The sequence below is a fragment of the Cygnus olor genome, chromosome 14 (genome assembly GCF_009769625.2).
Source record: "Cygnus olor isolate bCygOlo1 chromosome 14, bCygOlo1.pri.v2, whole genome shotgun sequence".
Lineage (NCBI taxonomy): Eukaryota > Metazoa > Chordata > Aves > Anseriformes > Anatidae > Cygnus > Cygnus olor.
This window is the reverse complement of record NC_049182.1, coordinates 4,713,772-4,733,323: the sequence shown is the minus strand read 5'-3', so window position 1 is coordinate 4,733,323 and position 19,552 is coordinate 4,713,772. Positions and strand designations below refer to the sequence as shown.

Below are 19,552 nucleotides of genomic sequence, written 5' to 3'. Positions count from 1 at the left end.
CCCTGTGCTTGGGAGGGGAAAATCCTTATCAGAGGAAACCCCAAAAAGCCTCTCCATAGTTATGGTCATTCATATGTTATATATCAGTGTTACATATCAATGGTTATGGTCATCCATAAGAGTTGTGGTACATCCTTTAGGCTGTAATGGAGTAGAAGCAAGACTTTGTTCATGGAAACTTCTCGTTTTGTTTTCCTGTGGCTGCGCAGGGCTCGTCCTTGTCCCACTGCTCTCGTTATCCCGTCGAGATGGTGACATCTGGTCTCCTGCTGTTAACAGCTGTAACTGCGAGGTGATGCACTAAGGGCCTGCAGCCCGGACGTTTCAGCAGCTTGGATTGTGCCACACACTGCTGTGCTGGTCAGGGGCAGAGGAGCCAGCAGGAATAAAGACTTGTGCCACAAACGTGATTGCAAAGTGCTCTGTGGTCTGCCGCGAAATGCGTGCGAGCACGGTGAGCAGCTGCATGGTTTTCCACATCCTGGCGCTGGGTGCCCAAGGCCCTGCACACGCACGGCTCTGCGGGGTGCTGGGAGCGCCTCAGCCCCGTCCCAGCAGCTCCGTGCCCCTTCTGACCTTGGGGAGCACAGGGACCCCCCTGCCCCGCTCCCCGTGTCCATCAGCGGGCAAGAGGAACCTCCCCGGCCAGCCCACGCAGAAGGGAAACCTGGAGTCAGCACGGCAAAGCCACAAACAACTGTTTGCAGTCAGAGGATTAAAAATGCAGATTGGTTCAGAAGCAGGGATGCAAAATACCTTCCAAGTGAGCACCACGCTGGTGTACTCCTGCCAGCACGGCAAAACCCTCTGTGAGTCAGCATTTTAATCATTACCATCCTGAGCAGATCCTACTTGTTAGAGCTGTCAAAGGACAATTACTGGGAATGAAGTGTTTCCCATGTATCAGCGACGTTCATTGATTAAAGCCCATGCATATGACTTGGAAATCTGCTGTGCATTTTCTCTATGCATGCATGTCATTTTGGGGTTTGTGTCTGGCTGTCCCCGGGGGCATATTGGTGGTTTTGTTTTATTTTTTTTCTGTCTGAGAGAGCCCGTACAGCTGAACAATTTTGGCGTGTCTGTTATGTCAGTTCACACATGATCCTCCTATCACACGCCAGAAAAATAACAGCTTCTCTGGGCGTGAAGCGCGGCTGCGAGCAGTCACTGCAATTGGCAGGATCACACAGTTATTTGCCTAGGCTATTATAAATGTCTTTTCCAATTAAAGTCACAGGAATCTTAAAAGTCACTTGTAACGTTGTCACTTACGCTAGTTGTCAGCGGACAGAGAGCTGTGCTGGGACGAGCCTTGCTGCTCTGGGGGATTTGTTTGCAGTCCCAGCTCTGTCCCAGGGCACGGGAGCTGCCCAGGCACCAACACCAGCGTTGATGTGTGTCCGGCCCGCTCCGACAGATGGGACTGGGGTGGCCATCTCGCTGCAGGGCTTTCCCACCATCCAGACCTTATATTAAAGCAGACTTTGTTCTTGCTGTGTTGATGATTTTTCCATTTATAGAGTGCTTCATTCAATGTCCTTGTAGTAAGAGAGATTAAATGTAGCAGTCTCTGCTTTGCAGTTGGGTAAACTGAGGCGCAGAGACCAGCATGCATGAAATTTCACAGTAAATGGCAGAGCTGTACTGGCTGTAGCTATTCTGACGCTGATTTCAGTGTTTTGCTCCCTAAATTGCAGCGCGGTGCTGGCTCTTCCATCACCCATGGGACAAGCCTGTGAGTCGTAGCCCTGCTCATCAAGCCCCACTGCTCATCTGTGTAACACCAAAGGAGTTGTCCTTTGGCTTTCTCACTCCCTAGAAACTTGCTTTTGGTTTGGTTTTGGATTAGGAAAAAAAAATCTAAAAGCAAAAGTTCTCCTGATTTTACCTGGTTATGCAGAAAATGAACGGCCAGGCATTCTGGCAGCCCCGAGCTGCAGGCTTCAGTGGCACCGACGGAGGCTGCGCTGGCTCCGCGCTGTTGCAAACAACTGAGCAGGGAACGCTGTTTGGGAAACGGTGTCCTGGATGTCCGCCAGAGCCCCTTGGCTTTACTGATCAAATGTTGATGCTTTGTTTCTTATTTTCTTGCTACGCGACCAAACAGCCAGTGATTTTCACGGGATGATTGGAGTCCTAAAATATTTTGGTATCTGCCCTAAGTCAAGAGGCTTTAATAGTGTATATGCAAACCCCTACACCCATAAAACCCTATTCACATCAGAATATGGCATTTAAGGGAAGGCAGGCACAAGATAAATCAGTCTATACAAGTGGTGCATGCAGAAACCCAAGCAAACAGGAATGATGGTCTGTGCGGGGGTCGCAAATGCAGGGAGTGAGCGCCACCAGCACAGAAAACAAGAAAATAAAGCATAGACTACTTGCTAAATTGCCCTGGGCAGGTGATACATTCAGACCCCTAGCGTCAAATCCTGCATTGCTGGCTTCGTTACAATAAAATCCACCTGGGTAATTAGAAAGACACCCCCTCGTCAGCAATGTCGGAGGCAGTTGCATTTTATTGTGCTCTCCCCGGGAAGCCGCCTGAGCCCCCATGGGTGATGCCATACCCTTGCATTGTACCCAGACAGCCTCTCAGCCAGGGGGATATTTCACTTTGCTTTAAAATAATCCATCACAGAGCACTGTGAAAGCCTCTGCTATGGTCAGCCCTCATTTTTCAGTCTTCCCAACTCCTAAGTTTCCCATATTGGAGAAAATAGGTTCCTGCCTGCTTTGTCTGCTGCAGTTCCCAGCAGCAGGAACAGCCCGCAGGACCCGAGCCCTGGACCTGCCAGTGCTGGTGGGAGTTTTGCCTGTATAACGAATACACTTTGATTAATGAATGTTAATTGAAGATCAGGTGAAACTGAAATCAGCTTTTACGCCACACCTATCTGACGGGCTTAGTCCTCTTGATTCCTATTATGGCACATAATTAGAGGTGGCCTAATGTTCACTGAAAACAAGGCTAAACAGTCCAACAGTGCAGCGTTAGGGTGTGCCTTATTAGTGACCCTCGAAAATTATCTCAAGTAGCTCCCGGCTCCTGCCTCCATGCAACAGCCTGTGCCCCCTCGGTTTTACCACTGCAACCAGTTCTGCTTTTTTACTTTTAATCCGGATTCCAACACAGCCTCATGCATGGCGTGATGGGGCAAGCAGTGAAATTCATCAGGGGAGCCACGAGCAACTCCAAGGTAAGGAAGGAAACACCTCCTGGAACATAATAGACCATTGGGATGCCAAATGCCAAGACCACAGGAGGCCTGAGGTTGCACAGTTTGTGCTTTATTTCTTTTAATTTCAGGAACTAAAAAAAAAAAAAAGTAGTTTTGGAAACCAAATTCTGATTTTCCCGGTCACAATCTGTCTGGGAGCATGGACGCTTCCCAGCAAGGGTTGTGAAAGTAGTTCGGAAAGAGTGCAATGTCCTAACAGGAGGTTGTAGGAATGACCCTGACGTTGGCTTTAGGCTAGAAAAGAGAAGATTGAACAAGTGAGGAAAGAATTTTTTTTTTCATTAGCAAGAGGCAGAGCAAGGAATTACAGGCTCAGACTGCATCAGGGAAGGTTTAATTAGCTGCAGGACCATAATGTGTCAGGAATGAGATGGGTCAGGGTCCCGGTCTTGCAGCAGCCTGGTGTCAGCCATGGAGAAAGCCCTGTGCTTCCTCCCAGGTCCTGGCCCTGACTGCTGCAGAGCTCAGCTTGATTGCTTGCCTTGCCAGAGCAGAAAGAGCTGTGGGTGCAGACATTTTCTCCAAGGTGGTACTGGAAGGGTCGATCCCTTGCACCCTCAGCAATGCAAGGCACCGAGCTCAGCCCATGTGGGCTGGCTGGTTTTGGGAATATATGTGAGGCTGGGATATATTTGGGATACATACGAGGCTGCAACCTCTGCCCAAATTGGCCAGGAGGGGTGGAAGGTGCGGGTGAGCTGCACCCTGCCGTGGTGGGAGCTCATCTGAGATGGAGACGTCAGCCCAGGAGCAGGCTGGGACATTGCTCCAGGCAAGATCAAGGCTATTTCACTTGCAAGCAGATAAAGGGCATTTCTTCCCCTTCCTTCCCCCTGGTTTTGCATTGCATGTTTTAAAGCTGTCCTTTTCCGCTACCTTCTCACCCTAATGACTTTGCCGTCCTCTCTCACCCATTCCCAGGCTTCCAAAGGCAGCTCCCTCTCCCGCCCAGCACGGGGCAATAGGCAGACGAGCCTGCAGGCTCAAACGTCTGGGTAAGAGCCCTGCTGTGTCACCACGCCTGCACTGTGCACGGAAATCCTGCTCTCCACCCAAAATCTCCCACTGCCTCCAGCAGTGCGAAGCTGTTCCTCCCTCAGCAGCCACCCCTAGGGAAGGGCTGTTGAGGGCTGTTTGTCCATCCTTCTGGAGCTGGATGGATTACTAAACCCTTGTGGCTGCTCTGTGCCTCTGTCTCTACAGCATACTAAGAGGAGGCAAAGATACTTTGGGGCAATGGGCTTTGTCCTGCCACTGGTTGAGCTGCCATGAAAATTAGGGTAGAATAAAATACTGAGGTTTCATCAACCTTCAGGTCTCTGTGACTCTTGAGAGGACTCAGTTTCCCATTTCACCCTTGTGAAGCTGGGCAGCGCCGTGACCTCATCAGCCTCATCTCACCTGCCTCTTTAGGTGTGCCCTTCAAAGCCCATGGGACTGTTTACACAGCAGCATGATAAAGTAGGGCCGAGAGTCTTGTTTTTCTCTCCCTCTTTAGAGGAAGTGTCATGCAAAGCGGTGTTAGTGCAGCAGATAGGTTACTGCCTGGGTATCTCTCATCCTGGAAATGCGGCACCTCAGCAGATAAACGCCTGTCCAGGAAGAGATTGGGCACTTGATATGAAGGAAAATTATCACCTCCTTCTTCATCATTCCCATTCAAACTCAAGCTAAATTAACGGATTAATAACCTTGCTTGCACGGTGCTCCCCATCCTTTCACAGCATGAGTCTTTGCACTGTCCCATAGTGCCTGTGGCTCTGTCACTTTTGCCCCCAATATGCTTGGTGTCCTGGGGAGAAACTTGAGCCCAAATATCTGTAATTTGTTACCTGTGATGGTGCTGGGCATTAGCTTGTGTTTCTGACAGTGAGTGTGGGAGGTTTTGAGTGTCACAGAAGGGAATAGTGATTTGAGCTATGAGTATTTTCTTAAAATTCACCTTTATTTCCATTGCAGCCCTGCTTTGAACAGAGTAGAGTCTAAGTGCACAAAACTGAGACTTCTTTTGGGGAAGCCTGGGCCGGAGAGCAACATGAAAAGAGATTTGAGTCTTGCTAAGAAAAGCAAAGCAAGAAGAAAACTTGCTTTGGGCACCCGCTTTCCCAGAAGAAGGTGGCAGGGATTTGGGTTGCTTGTGGGCTCGCTCCCTTTGTTGTCAGCTGCTTTTCTCCCCCACCCGGAGGACGCTCTTCTTGTCCTGTCTGTCTTCTTGCAGGTGTCTAGCTGCGTATCTCCATTCCCTAATGAGCGCTGCATTGGCATCACATTCACGTATACACTTCAATCAGCCCACAGATGAAGCCAGGGCCAAGCATTTATTAATATTTGAGGTGGGAGGAGATGTTTCCAGCGTTACCAGAGCACAGAGTGAGGTGACAACTTGGGGCAAACTCTCTGGGTTCACAGAACCGGCGTTAAGCCCTCGCTGTTCAGTTCCACGTTGGCCCAGTGGTTCACAGGGGCCGGGGGTACGGCTTCTCAGCATCCTCCGGGCACAGAGAGCCGTTAGGGCCCTCTGGGGGCTGACTCTGTCCCTGTGCCCCCCTCCGAAGACATTTGGGACCGCTTTTCCTGCGGCTGGGCCGGGCGGGGCCCCCTCAGGCCGGTGCCGCGGCTCCCCCTGGGGGCGGCCCCGCTCCGCGCAGCCTGCGGCAGGGCCGCGCTGGGCCTCGGGGGATAGGCCGGGTTTTTTTTTTTTTTGCCGGTTTGGGGAGCCGGAGGGAGCTGCCTCGCTCCCTGTTCACCCGTGGTGAAACCGAAGTGTGAGGAGATGGCCAGGCTCACTCATGGCTGCAGTGCTGGCTTCCCAAAGCAGCCGGCCTGGCTCGAAGCCCTCACCAGGCAAACGGGGCTGCCAGCACCCGGTGCTGCTGGGGCTCTGGGTGCTCGTGGGTCCGGCCCCAGGCACCAGCAGCCTTGGAAAATTGGGATCTCCGTGGTTTGCACAAATGCCAGCACCCAGGCCAGCTGCCTGTTTGCAGCACTGAGCCCCCTGCCCTCTTCTGCAGGCCCCAGGCCCTTGGCACGCACAGCACCGGGGTGCAGAGGAAGGTCTTGAACTCGTTGAGACCAGTAATGACACCAGGGAAAGGTTCCCGGCCCTGCTGCTATCACTGTTCCAATTCCTACTTTGCTGAGGAGTGAACAGCACCAGGCTTAATCTCGAGGCTCAATAAATCGCTTTTCCGACAGGTCTGAGCGCGGCACCGCCAGCACCCACCTATGAACTCGGCGCTCACTGGGGCAGAGACCAAAGTCACCGACGGGTGTTGCCGCTTGGCACCTTCACCCCGGTGTCACGAACAGCTGCCCTACTGTTTGAGCAGGGCTCCGGGATTGATGTTTTAGGTTAAGCTTTTTTATTTCCTTCTTGGCACTGAATGCTTCAGACACAAAGGTTGCAAAAGCAGGAAAGTTGAAGCTTTATCAGCAGTCTGGGCAGTGGGGGGTAGCTGAAGCTGGGGTCAGCACCCTGAGGGGCTGAGGCTTGCCTCGAGGCAGCGCCCAGCTGACACAGCCCTCCACTATCTGCATGAGGTACAGCCAGGCTGGTGCCCTCACATTTCCAAGTCCCTGGCTATTTTTGAAACACATTAGAAGAGAAATACAATTAAATGGGAGCCCTGGCCACGCGTGATGTGCTTGGACTATTAAAGCAGCACAAGAGGAGCGATGATTTTCCTCCGGGTGAGCTGGTGGCAGGCGGCCCAGAGCAGCGCAGGCGGGGAGGGAGCACTGAGCCCCGGGGTGCCTGGGCAGGCCCGTGTTAACCACATGGGCACAGCAAATCCCTACCCACACGCAGTCAGCACTGCCCTCCAGGGAAATGAAAGGCTCTTCTGCTCCGAAGCCCTCCGGAAAGCAAGCGCATCCCTTCACCACCTGGCCAAGCCGTGGTCAGCACTAGGTGGGCAAGTGGTGACTGCAGCTTTCCCGCAGGGGCTTGTATCACTTTAGCTGCCCTCATCTCACTCTGGATTTATGCCATCAAAGTCTTTTGTGTTCCTGGGGATGCATGCCCACGTGGGAGCATGGCAGCTGGCACAAAAGCTGTTTCACGCTGCCTTCCTCTCAGCTCCCCATCCTTGCCACTCGCGCCTCTGCCAGGTGAGGGCTGTGCAGAGTGGATGTGTTGGGAGCCAAGGGCTCTGGTTACCTGACTGCCGCTGAAATAGGAGCCTGGAAATAAAACAGAAATAAAACAGTACAAGTCAGGAGGAGTGGAGGGGAGGCTGCAGCTATTACAGAGCTATTACAGAGTTATTACAATACTTTTAGATATGGCTGGTCCTACTCCCTGCAGAGGGGTTCCTGGAGCAATGCTGCTGCCCCAGGTGCCCTGCGGGGCTGAGGGTCACCCAGGCAAGGGAGTTTGGGTGTACCTGGTTTCTTCATTGCTAAGCCAGAAGCGTGATATGGGTCCCATCATGTTTCTTTAACACTTCAAGGTGGCACCTCCAGTGCTAGTAGGATGGGGGGAACCAGCTGCAGTCAGGCGTGACCTGGGGTGGCTCCCAGCTGCACACAGAAAAAGAAAAACCCAATTCTTCCCACTGAGGAGGAGAATTATTTCCAGCATCACGAGAAAACAAAGCAGACCAAGAGGGATTATTTTCCCCAAACAAGATGCTGTTTGAAAACACCCACTTGGAGTCACACATATTTTTTTTTCCCTGCCTGATTGTTTCAACTTGCCAAATCCAAAAATTTTGATACTGAGTTGGCCTCTGAATTTGTGAGACCAGCCTCAAATTCCTGAGATTGTTGGTTTGTTTTGAAATTCTTGTTCCTTTTGTTTGTTGCCTACTGCTGGAGCCCTGAAAGACCCCATTTTCATGTCTGTGTGACCAAAGGGACTGGGAACACCCTTTTGCTCCCCGCTTTGTCCCCTTTTTTTTTTTCCTGATCTCCATCAATCAAATGAATTCTGGAGCAGGGCCTCAATGAAAACATGCAGCATCGGAAGATTTGCAGTTTATTGTAGGAGTTGTCAAGAGCTGCTGTCAGCACAGCATACAAGATGTGCACGAAGAACTGTCCCCAGCAACTGTTCCTTCCCAAGCGATCTCCTCTGAAACGACAGCAAGCACGAGGAGCAGGCCTCGCCGGCACAGAGCCCCAATGAGAGGAGACATCAGCCCGCTGTCAGTTTGAGTGGCGTTGGATTTGATGGGGAGAAACACCCCCGCACACACTCGTACCTGCGCCCACGTACCCTGGATCGGGCCCAAGCGCTGCGTGGGGAAGGCTGAGCGCTAGTGCCCCGGGTCGGAGCTGCACACGGGGGAAGGCAGCGGCTCTGTTCCCGTCCTTGCTGCGGAGGAGGCTCCCAGCTTGGCACCAGCAGGTTAGTGCTTTCTAAAAGGCCGTTGTTTTCAGCCTATGGTTTTGGAAAAAAAAACAACGGGAGAGCTGGGCAGAGGCACAAGACTTGCCCTTGCCGTTTGTGGCTTGGATTTCGGCTGCCTTGGGCACCCCCACGCCTGTGTTCAGATCCCCAATCTCTTTCCACACAGCTGCAGCTTAGTGTCAGAGTCCTCATTCCCCCACATCTCCCCTGTTTTCCTCTCCCATGTTCTTCCCATAGCAGGAAAGGTCTCTGGCAGGTCAGGAGCACCACCAGCAGTAGACGAGGGATACACAGGGATGTTTTCCCAAAGCCCTGGCTCCTCAAGCCTTAGCCTTGCATGGGCATCTTGCTACGAGAAGCCTCAGCCACCACAGAGCTAATGCCTGAAATAAGAGAGAGCCTCCAACCATAACTTGGAAAAAAACATGTATTTTGGGACTGGGTCTGTGACACCTGAGCCAGGGTTAGCTGGCTTCCTGAGCGGCTTCTAGCTGAGCTCAAGCTGAAACTCAACAGGTTCAGGGTCTGTCCTCCCTGCCTTCCCCTGTTATCAAACACCTGCCTAACGAGCCTTGTTAAATCAAATAACTTCTGTATAATAACAACAGGAATACGGATTTCCTCCACTCAGCTGGGGCCGTGCGGAGCAATTAGCGGTGACTCACGGGGGTAAGGGGACAAGGCTGGCTTTATGAAAATGCCAAGAAAGCTTCCATTTGTCTGCATGTAGTGATTTCTTCGCTGTGACGGGGTTAGCACGTAAGGTGTTTTTTCCTTTAGAGGAGCATCTCGTTATGTAAAGCATCCAAATAGCAAAGGGCTGTTGCTAATTAGCCCAAAACCTTAAGTTTCCCACCTGGAGGTGGTGGAGCTTGCTGGGGAAGGTGGCCTGGGTCAGCTCCCGCCGGCATGTTGGCTGGGGAAGGTCCTCGTGCTGGAGCTGGTGCTGTCGGTGAGTTTTGGGGCTGGGGGGGGTGCTCTGGGCAGCGGGGGCTGGCAGTGGTTTGTCCCCCAGAAGGTGCTTCCTAGGTGTGCCTGAGGTGCTTGGTGTGGCATCGCGTAGCTCGCTGCCAGCAGCAGGAGCAGGCGCTCCTGCAACAGAATGGCTGGAATGAACAAAATTCACCCTCCTGGCCTTGGAGGACTCGCAGCTTCCTGGTTTGTGCCCTCAGCCTGCCCTGCAGATGGGTGCTGTAATGCTGTTTGATTAGGGTAACAGGCAGCCAGACCTCGCCCTGGTTTTTGTGGGTTTTAATTTCATGATCCAACTGTGTCAGGTGTCAAGGCAAATAGCTAAACCAGGAGGAGGTTTCAGGGTGGTAGAGTGAGCCCAGTGGCAGCAACAGGAGAGGTGGCTGGGACAAACTCGGTGTCTCCGGAGCTGTAGGCTGCTCTAGTTTCTCTCCCCTGTCTTGAGAGCTGTGCTGCTAATCCTTTGCTTCTGTGTGAAGGAAGGAGGAGAACATCGCTATTGTTTTCTTGCTTTGGCCAGACCTTGCTTCTTTTCCTCCTGCTTGAGAGCTCGGCCCAGACCTCGGGGCTCCGCAGGGCGCGGGCGCTTCCCACCAGCTCCGCCACACAAAAGAAGTTTGGGGTGATTTATAACTTATTGTGCCGAGCAAATTGGCAGATGCTCCGAGCTGGCAGGGAGCAAGGGGGATTGTCACGTGGAGCAAAATGCTGTCTCCTGGCACAAAAAAAGGAAAGTTTAGTCTGCGGGCTCGCATGCCGAGTGCAATCACAGGGCGTGCTGGTTGCCAAAATCGTTGCACAGAAAAGCAGCAGTTAATCTGGCTGAATGCTATTAGCCGTGCGAGCTTCCAGGAGGGGCTGCTCTGCTGGTACCAGCTCGGAAGGCTGCCTCCACCAAGGAGCTGCCATCAAAGCAGATATTTAAATAACATTTAACTGATGAGGAGTGACTCAAACTGCAGTCGTAGCCCTTTGGATACCGCTGGAGTTAATGAAGCTCTAACTGAAAGCACCAGTCCTGCATGTAACCTGCTTTTCCTTGGTCTCTTGGTCACCTCTGTTTTCCTTTTGGTGCCAGTGCAAGTCCCCTGTTTTGTGGCCGTGCTGCTTTTGTTTAGTTACAGTTCTTGCTATTCACCATCAATGTCAAGTGTCAAACAACTCCTGAGTAAAGGAGAGCTTTCTATACACCACACCACCACTCGGCTCTGCTTCCTGAAGCCTGTAGACTTCAGGCAGCTCTAAGTCCTATAAGAGTAACCCTGCTGCACGCAGAATTATTCCCACTTCCCTGTGCAAGTAGGATCAGGCTGCAGCTCCAGTGGCAGCAGTTTATCTTCCCAGAGTACGCATCTGTTTTTCTGATATGATTGCGAATCAGTTCCGGAGCTGAGGCGATACCATGGAACTGGGACCAGAACTGGGACCAGGCTTGGCTTTGCCTGAGCACTCCACAGCCCGGCGATGATGTTACTGCACCACCAGTAATGAAGACTTTGGGAAGCCTCGTTTGCTTTGTGGGCTTGTTGCACACCTGTGCGCTGCCCAAGGTCTCTCTCATCCCAGAAAACTGATGTGATAATATGTGTATAAAAGACTAATTTCCTTCCTGCATTCTGATATCGCTTGATATCAGGTGAGCAAAGGGCTGTGCACACCATGGTTGTTCCAGGGTTGGTTACATTTTGTCAGGCTAATGAGGGTGAAAAACTGGTGAGAGGAGGCTGCAGCTGTTCTCCCATCTGGATGCTAATTTGAGTCTTTCCTCAGCCCAGCCACCAATTTTTCACGGAGCATGTAGAAAGGTACTTGTCTCAAGGACCTCTAACCTGCTGTCGGATAGGACTGAAACAGGCCAACAGCTTCCCAGCTTATCCATGCCTCTTACCAAGGTGGATTTGAAAGGTTAGGAGCTAACAGTATGAAAATTTAGCCCTTTTTGGAGAGATGGGGAAAGGGCACAAAGGCTGCAGCAGAGGTGCAGAGCCATCCTGGGAGTGATAGGGAGCAGCTTGGGGCTGCACTGGTGCTGCTGTGGGACCATGCAGGCCCCAGAGGGCTTCCCACGTGTCCCCCAGCTTCGGCACACTCCCCATGGAGGGATGATGTGGGCAGGCAAAGGCAGACCTTGTCTTACCACTGCCTCAGCGTTCCTCCCCCCTGTGCTAGGCGGAGGGGTGCTGGTGTCCCCCTGGCTCACGTGTACGTTTGCTGTAGGAGTTGCAGAGTAAACCCTGTTTTTGCGAGTCTCAAACACAGCTGGTCAGAAGAAACCTGTTTATTGTGAGGCTTAGGAAAACATTTTTTTTATGCGGATTTTTTTTGGCAAGTAATGGGGGTGGTACAGAACTTTGAATTACAGTTTTAAGAACACAAACACAAAGTATCTTGTCCAACAAATACAAAACAGACTTCCCAGGGAACATGAAAGGAGGGAGTGTTTGCTAAATTAAATGGACAACAAGCATGGGGGGAAGGGCAGAGGGGAGGGGGGACAAAACAAAACAACCCAGCTCAGAAGCCCAAACCCCACTGAAGAAGCAGCAGTCGCATCATCCATTTGACGCTCAGGATGCGCTTTCACTTTGCTTTTCTTGTTCGATAGCTGCCAGAAAAACACAGGAAACAAAACCATCATCAATAACCACTGCAAGGACTCTGCACAACGCAGGTTCCTGTGGTCACTCTTCAAGCCAGGGGCATCAAGTTCCCACTGGCTTTCCTTGGACGCCCCAAAATGCCAACCCGTTCTTGTCTGTAAAGCTACTGGGGGGTAGTTCATGATGTGCATCCTCCTCAAGACACTCCTCTTGAGCGTCTGCAGAGATAATAAATTGGGAAAACCAGGTTTCTTATGTGGGGGATCAGTGTATTTCCATGGCTGCCCATTTCTACATCCCAAGTAGAAGCCACCCAGTAGAACAGAGGAGCCCTGGGCTCCCTTCCTGGCCAGTAGGGCTCTTCTGAAGGGAACGACTCGTAAAGTCTGGCTCAAGAGCAGGGCAGTGCCCCCTTCACACCCAGAGCTGAATGCGAACCGCAGGCTGTGCCTGGCTCCTGTGTACAAGCATGGGCATTGGGGAAGACCCTGCATGAGAAAAGCCTGGGGTGCAGCCCTTTGCTAAGGAAGATTCCCTGTTTGGTGAGGAGGATGATGGGTTTCTCTCGCTGCTTTATTCCCAGAGAAAGTGCCTGGAGCTCTCCTGGCCGGGGGCATCGGCTCCTCTGTCTGACAGCGTGCCCAACCTGAGCCCGGGCACGCTGCCTCCCCCGCAGGGTGCAGGCAAGGCTCCCCCAGCATCCCTGCCTCTGGAGAGGTGGACAGTGTGCCAGCTGCAAACAGCTGTTCCTCTTACCTCCAGCAGTGGGAAAACTGCTTTTGCTTTTAGCAGAAGCAGGATCAGTCCCATCAGATTATTTTCAGACAAAATGTACAACTGGTCACAGCTAGTCGTATCTGTGGAAGCCCAACGTCCAGTGCAAGTCTTAGTATTACACCCAGTTAAAGTCAGGGATCAGCTTGAGGCAGTAATGCTACAATTAGTATTCATTTTGCATATTAGCTGCAATACAGATCGCGTTCACGCTGCTCTCAGTCCAAACAGCATCATAAGCACTTACTTTCTTTAGTGGGCAATGGATTTTTCTCTCTGGTTTCTGTCTTCTTCAGCTTGGTCTTGTCAAATGTTTCAATTTCTGCAAAATCTGGTTTGTCGGACATGATGGGTCCTGACAAAGAAAGGAAAAACACACCCGTGGCTTCATTAGCTAGTGCTGCGATATCAGCCATCTGCAAAGCAATTTCTGCTGTAAAAATGAAGACACCATAAAAATGTTTATTCAAAAACCAACACAAATCTAACTCCTCAATCTGGGACCTCTCCCCAAGGCTTGGCACTCGCAAAGCAAAAGAGAAAAAGCATTAACAGAATTTTATCTAGATTTCTCAGAATAAATTACTAAAAATCATAATTTGAACGTGGAAAAAAGAAAGAATAGAGAAAAGACAGTACGTTAACTAACAAGGAACCATGGTGCCTCCTGACCTGAAACACTGCTTTAAGGAATGCTGATACCCAGAAAGTCCGCAATAAGCTGTGAATCCAATATGCACAAAGAGTTTCAATGATGGTTTTGTTTTAATTAATAGGCTTTCTCGTTAAGTCTGAGTGCACTGCCCTAAGTACGTCCCCACGTTGGTAGGTGGATTAGCTGCTGTGTGCACTTGTGCTTAACAATGGGAGGACTGCTTCGCAGGATCCTTTGTTTGCTCCCACACTCAATATCCGAGTCGCACGCTCCGTGGCTCTGATTACACCCTGTTCTAACAGAAATCCGTGAAACACAACAGCATTAAACACCTCACCTGTCAAAACGCCCCTAATCTAGTTCCTGTTTTTAACAGCAATTCAAGCTAAAAATCATTTTGTGTGTTATTCCACTGCTCTCAGCGGAGTTTCCGTCAAGGCTCGATTTGGCCTGCAGCCTGCTGATAGAAATATATTTTTTCCTTCCTTAAGACAACCTGATTTCATTGCTATCTGCCCTGAGACAACAGAAGTAAATATTCACAGGAAAAGAAAGAAGAAAAAAAAAAAAGGAAAGCTACTAAAACCACATGGCATTACCGTCTGGCTGCTTTCTCCTCAGCTGCTTGGTCCCCTTCTGAGGCAGTGTGAGTTTAAAAAGGTCACGTTAATCCCTCCTCTCCTCCCCACCCCCCGATCCCATCGCTATTAATATTGATTAGTTCGGTGCCGGGATTGCTCAGCATTTAGGAAGGGACAGATTGCTGCTGCAGAAAGTGTACCAGGGAGGGAGATGGAAAAACTGACATGGAAAACTGCCAAAATACATCTTGATTTTTTTTTTTTTCCTCCTCCTTCACCGAGACAATAATATTTGAATTTCCCTTCCTGCCCTTCTTTTGTAATGCTGAAGCTCGGAGTTCGTTTGAGGTTTGGAGTTCACCTAAGGGCTGGTGCTGCAGGATTTGTTTGTGGGTTGTTTTTTAGAGAAATTTGGGGGAATATCCTACAGCTGTCTGGTGGGTGGGAGCCCCTGCTCCTGGCTGAAGGGGACTCCACGTACAGCCATGGTGGCATTGCTGCAGTCCAGGGCCAAATCTAGAGACAAGCTGGTGGCCAGGAATGTGTCCTGAAAGGAACAACAAAGAATCTTTCAGAATCCTACCAGGTTTTGGTAGCTACAAAACCACCTGGCGGTGCCTCCCTCTGTGAGGGAGTTGCCGCTGGCTGGCCTTCCTGCCTCAGCTCTGCGAGGAGCCGCCTCGCCCGTCCTGCTGGTGGAGGGAGAGCATGCTGTAGGTGCCCAGTGATGTAATTTCAGAAAAACCTTTACAATGGCTTGGAGCCCTTGTGTGTGTCTTGTAGTAGGTGGGAAACTGGATGGAGACAAGATTGTGTGGTACGTGGACGTGTGTAGGTACCTCCTAGAGTTGCTGCTCTCCAGGGCCTTGGACATCTCTGTGGCTTTGGCTGTGCTCCTGGTCTGCAGTACCAAACTCTTTGGGGAATTGCTTTTTTCAAGGCACTCAGGTTTGGGAGGGAAGCGCTGCGTGCATCCTCCCAGGTGCTGGTGTGGGTTTCCACTTGTACAACTTCAGATGTCTCCATCGGAGTCACTTGTCTGGACTCCACGATATCAGCAGGGAGAAGCAGAGCCCTCTGTGGTGCCAGCCACCCGATCCCTTTCTAATCCTTGCGTTTGCGTGCTCTGTGCAGCACAGGCAGGTACCGCGTGGAAGGTTTTGTGTGGAGTTTGTCCTGATGGCGTTGGACACTGCGTTGAGATGAGGCTGGCCACAGGAGGGAAGGTGGGTAGGTGATGTTTTCCCTCAGACACCTCTTTCTTTCTCTGGGAACTGGGCCGTTCTTGCTATTCCTAGCAGCCAGGCAGCTATTTGACAGAAAGTTTAATGGCGGCGTTTCAGGGGCTCTACCTTCAGCAAGGGGAAGGCAGCAGTTACCTGGTCGTGGGATGACTGGGAGCAGTGAACCACAGCATTTGGGGAGCATGGAGACAGCTGAATGGTCTAGCAAATAACGATGAGACAAAACAGCAAGCCAACAGAGCAAGCAAAGCAGGAGTGCCACAGGATCTTTACAGAACCTGTACATGTCAAGTGCGCAAAGCTGCGTTGGTAGTCATGTCTGAAAAGCTGCCTCAGATGCCATGGAAATTGCATTTTATTCCAACCTCCTGCCAAAGGATGAAGGTTGAGTCAATCCTGCCAGGCCTGACACCTCTGATGGCAGTGAGTCACCGGCCGCTCGCGGCACACCACCGAGTGTCTGTCTGTCAGACACCCACAGAGAAACGGGGGAAAACAAACGCTGGCTACCACACTGCCATAGTAGGTGAGAAAAAAGGTTTAAAGGGAGCTCAAGTGAAAAGGAAAATTCAGAGGGGAGTCTGAAGAGGGAGGCCGGGAGCCTGCTGCCGCTCAGCTTTCCCCTGGGCCGCTGTCCTGTGGAAGCAGCGAGCCCAGTGTCTGTGGGGCTGGGCTGTGGGGACTCGTGGGACTTCAGCCCGCACAATTTGGGGATCCTGCCCCCATGTCTGGCACAAGAGGGGCTGTGGAAATGCCGAGTTGCGTGAAGTACTTACAAGGAGAGTGGTTTCTTTCTCTTGGGTTCAACACTGGGAATGAGATTGCGCCCGTTTCTGTGTAGAACCGAGGAGGGACAAAGCACCCGAACGCGAGCAGCCGCTGAGGGGAACAGACGCGCGAGCAGATCAGAGCCTGTAGCTGAGCCAATAAGCTGACACAACTGATTTTATAATCACGTTAGTGCTGTCTCGAAATAACACACCCACTCAAATATAACAGTGATTTCATTTTCAAAATGTTGTGGTATTTTTGGTGCTAAAGGTAGGAGATTAATTTTCCGAGGTCAAGGGCTGGGTTCTGTAAGCACCCAAATTCCTTCCAATTCCAGTGAGAACTGAGCACCTTCCAGAAAGGTGGCAGGATTGGGTGTGTTGTAAGCCAGCCTTAGAAGGTTTCCCGTCCTTAGGGGAACAGAAAAAAGCCTACAGCTCTACTGAAAGGATTTTCTTAGTTCTCTTTGTGCTGTTTGTTCCATCTTGCTGCCAAAAAAAATATCCATGTTTGGGAACGGAGACAGGTTCCCAGGCTAAGAGACAATGAATCCCGCGGGTGTAAGGAAGGCAATGATCTCTCTTTGGCAGGGTGTCTGTTGTAACACTGCGCTGCTAGTGTGTAAACACTTGATTCTTGTCCTCTCGTGTGTGTTTTATCACTACGTGAGGTGTTTCATTTTCCTTCTCTAGACCATTGAGCCTTAAGGGCGGGTACATACAGCGGAGGAGAAGCTGGATGTAGACAGTCCTCCTGCTCTGGCTATTTTTTCCAGCCCTATCTTTCCCATATAGCTTTGGAGTTGGTCTATACTAGGAGTCCCAATGCAGAAAAAAAAAAAGAAAACATAAGCTAGTGGGAGTGGAAATTTCCTCTCTCCCTCTTTTTTGGTCTTAAAAACTCAGTATGGGGGTGAATTTTTCAAAGTTTAGCCAGATGGAGATTCCTGCAACAAAGCTTTCTCAAGGACTGACCCAAAACCGTATCTTCCAGCACAAAACTTGGCTTTGGTCTTGCCTTCTCTAGCAAAGTGCAGTGACGTGTGTTCATTATTGAAGGAAAAAAAATTAATACAAGATGACCATGTGCATGCCTCTCTCCCAAAGAAAGGGTGGGGAAAGAAGCACGTGATGTATTAGTCATATCAGTTAGCATGCTACGGAGCACATGATGCTTTGTGATGAATGCTGCTCTAGAAAGGCTAGTTTAGCATGACTTCCACCCTTTACTAACTACCTTTTTTATTTTTTAATATATTTATCTCCTTTCTGTCCCTGTACACTAGTAACAGTAGCATCTCTTGCAAGCACAGGGAAAGAGTAAGAGGAGTTTTGGGAGAACCTTGGGAGTGTTCTCAAAGGTGGCTCTTCTCAGTGCAGCTGACTGCTCTGGAATTAAACAGTCCACTGTTGAATTTCTCACTCTTTTTACCTGGAGAAAAAAAAAAAAAAAGGAAAATCACCATTCTGTAAGAGGATTAGATTGTGGCATCTAGCGTACAGCTGGAGTAGCAAATAGATAACTAAGGTAATCAAAGATGATCAAAGATAAGGTAATAGAATCCAGAGCTCTACTAATACAGTATTTAGATTTTTATTTTTGTCCAGAGGAAAAAGGACAACAGGTGAATCTGTCATTGCAATCCACATTGTGCTCTGTTCTGTGTGAAATATGGAGGTGTGGTGTCCTTGGCTTCAGGGACACAGAGCTGTGGACGTAGCTTTGAGGGATGCCTAACCACCAGTGTTGCGAAATCATCCCAGTTTCAATAGCCTGGGACCTCCTAGCAGCTTAAGTATGCTTTTTATTTTGGGGAAAAGAAGATTAAACCCTGAAGTTTTTCAATGTCTAAGGAAACGAGGCTACTGAAGCAGAGAAGCCGACAGACTAGACAGCTTTTCTAGCTGGTCTCTGTGAGCAATTTCCAGAATAAAAACTTGTATTTCTACTAAGGGATTCATACACAATCTTTTTGAAAAATCATTTTCCAATTTTATAAGTTTGTTTGTAAGCCAAACAAAGAGATGTTACAGGTTGTGTACAAGGTCAAGAATTACCGAAGAAAGTGGTAGTCAGTAAGTTCCGCACTTGTTATCTGTTGCCTGTTTGAAAGAAAGCAGTGATATACTATATTAAACAGTTTTTCTTCTCTAAGATGTAAAGGAAAAAGATTAGATTATTTCCTCCTTGCAGCATCTAAGGTGAATAGCTATCTTTTCAGAATTTGTCCAAATTGGATAGTTTTCAATGACTATCTTTGTGGCTTGTTCCTTGCAAATATATACAAAGAACGGAAATCAGCTGCAGTCTTTTTAAGGCTGTGCCTTCACAAAAGGGTTAACTCGAGCTCTGTACACTCAAATCAACTCCTCTGGAGTTACTATACTTTGAGCGTGAGTGACCACACCATGAAATAACATCGGAGCAGCAGAGACTGATTGTGTTGGCAGCAGACAAATTGTGCTAACTTGCACTGTAGCCTTTCCACAATTTAAGGTTAAAGCACCACAGCAGTTCAATTCTAGCTCCTTGTAAGTTCAAAGAATGGAAATCTAAGTGAACTGGGACATTTGATCCTTAATTCAAGTTAACTTTTCTGTGGAAACCACTTTTAGGGCATGAATTTGTCTGTCTACTGCCCAAATTGGTGAATGCAGAGAAAAGCAAATAGGAAGTGAAAAATGAAAGCGAGCGATGCTGTAATTTTTGCTTGTCTGATGCATACATTGAATGATTTTTTTCCCTTTGGATGAATACAAGCTTGCATAAAATTCAAATAACTCAGCTGTCTACAGATTGGGGGGTGGGGGGGGAGAGAGTGTGGGAAGGAGAACAGAAGGAAGGAAATGGAACTGAGAAGACTGAATTAACCTTTCAATGTCTTGAATTTCAAGAAGGGAAGAATTATCTCCTGTTAAGTCTGCAACCATGCAATTAAAATCTGAACAACCCTAAAAATCACATTTGCCCCATATTCCTAGATCTCTACTTTAAAGACAGATCTTACAAACCCAAGGAAAAAATCTTATGTTGTAATCACAAAACTCTGGTAGAAAACCAAGTAAAAATATCTGACATTTACATAGAATATGTGCCTTTGATGTTGAATTCAGCTTTAAAAAAAAATCCTTACATATGTGTCTTGTAATGGCAGACAGTCTTTGAAAAGACGAATGTATTTCTCTGTGCTGGAGTTTCTGTTTCCAGAAAATAGATTCTTTCACTTGTTTGCTTGAGTTTTGTGAAGCTTCATTTGTTAATACAGGGCAAAGCTTTTTTAAAAAAATATATGGATTCTTCAGTGCTCTTTTGGACACCATGAGATGAAAGAACTGGATACGTGCTGCTTTGACA

General features: G+C 49.5%; 2 protein-coding genes across 4 annotated transcripts in view; one reads left to right on the top strand and one right to left on the bottom strand.

The window, feature by feature from the left end:
• The first annotated feature begins 9,486 nt into the window (after positions 1-9,486).
• Positions 9,487-19,552, top strand: part of FAM13B (family with sequence similarity 13 member B) — a 60,266-nt gene continuing 50,200 nt past the window's right edge. The window contains exon 1 of the mRNA XM_040573016.1: positions 9,487-9,553. The gene's annotated coding sequence lies outside the window, so the exon portion shown is untranslated. The remainder of the gene's footprint in view (positions 9,554-19,552) is intronic.
• Positions 11,837-17,011, bottom strand: LOC121077653 (thymosin beta-12-like). Of its 3 annotated transcripts, none has more exons than XM_040573035.1 (3): positions 14,767-17,011; positions 13,195-13,302; positions 11,837-12,178 (listed from the first exon to the last, which is right to left on the bottom strand). In XM_040573035.1, exons 2-3 carry the CDS (start codon positions 13,292-13,294, stop codon positions 12,141-12,143), a joined length of 138 nt encoding a protein of 45 aa, XP_040428969.1. In that variant the 5' UTR covers positions 13,295-13,302; positions 14,767-17,011; the 3' UTR covers positions 11,837-12,140. The 3 variants fall into 3 exon arrangements, with proteins under 3 accessions (XP_040428969.1, XP_040428971.1, XP_040428972.1); XM_040573037.1 differs by lacking the exon at positions 14,767-17,011 and adding an exon at positions 14,202-14,738; XM_040573038.1 differs by lacking the exon at positions 14,767-17,011 and adding an exon at positions 13,620-14,170.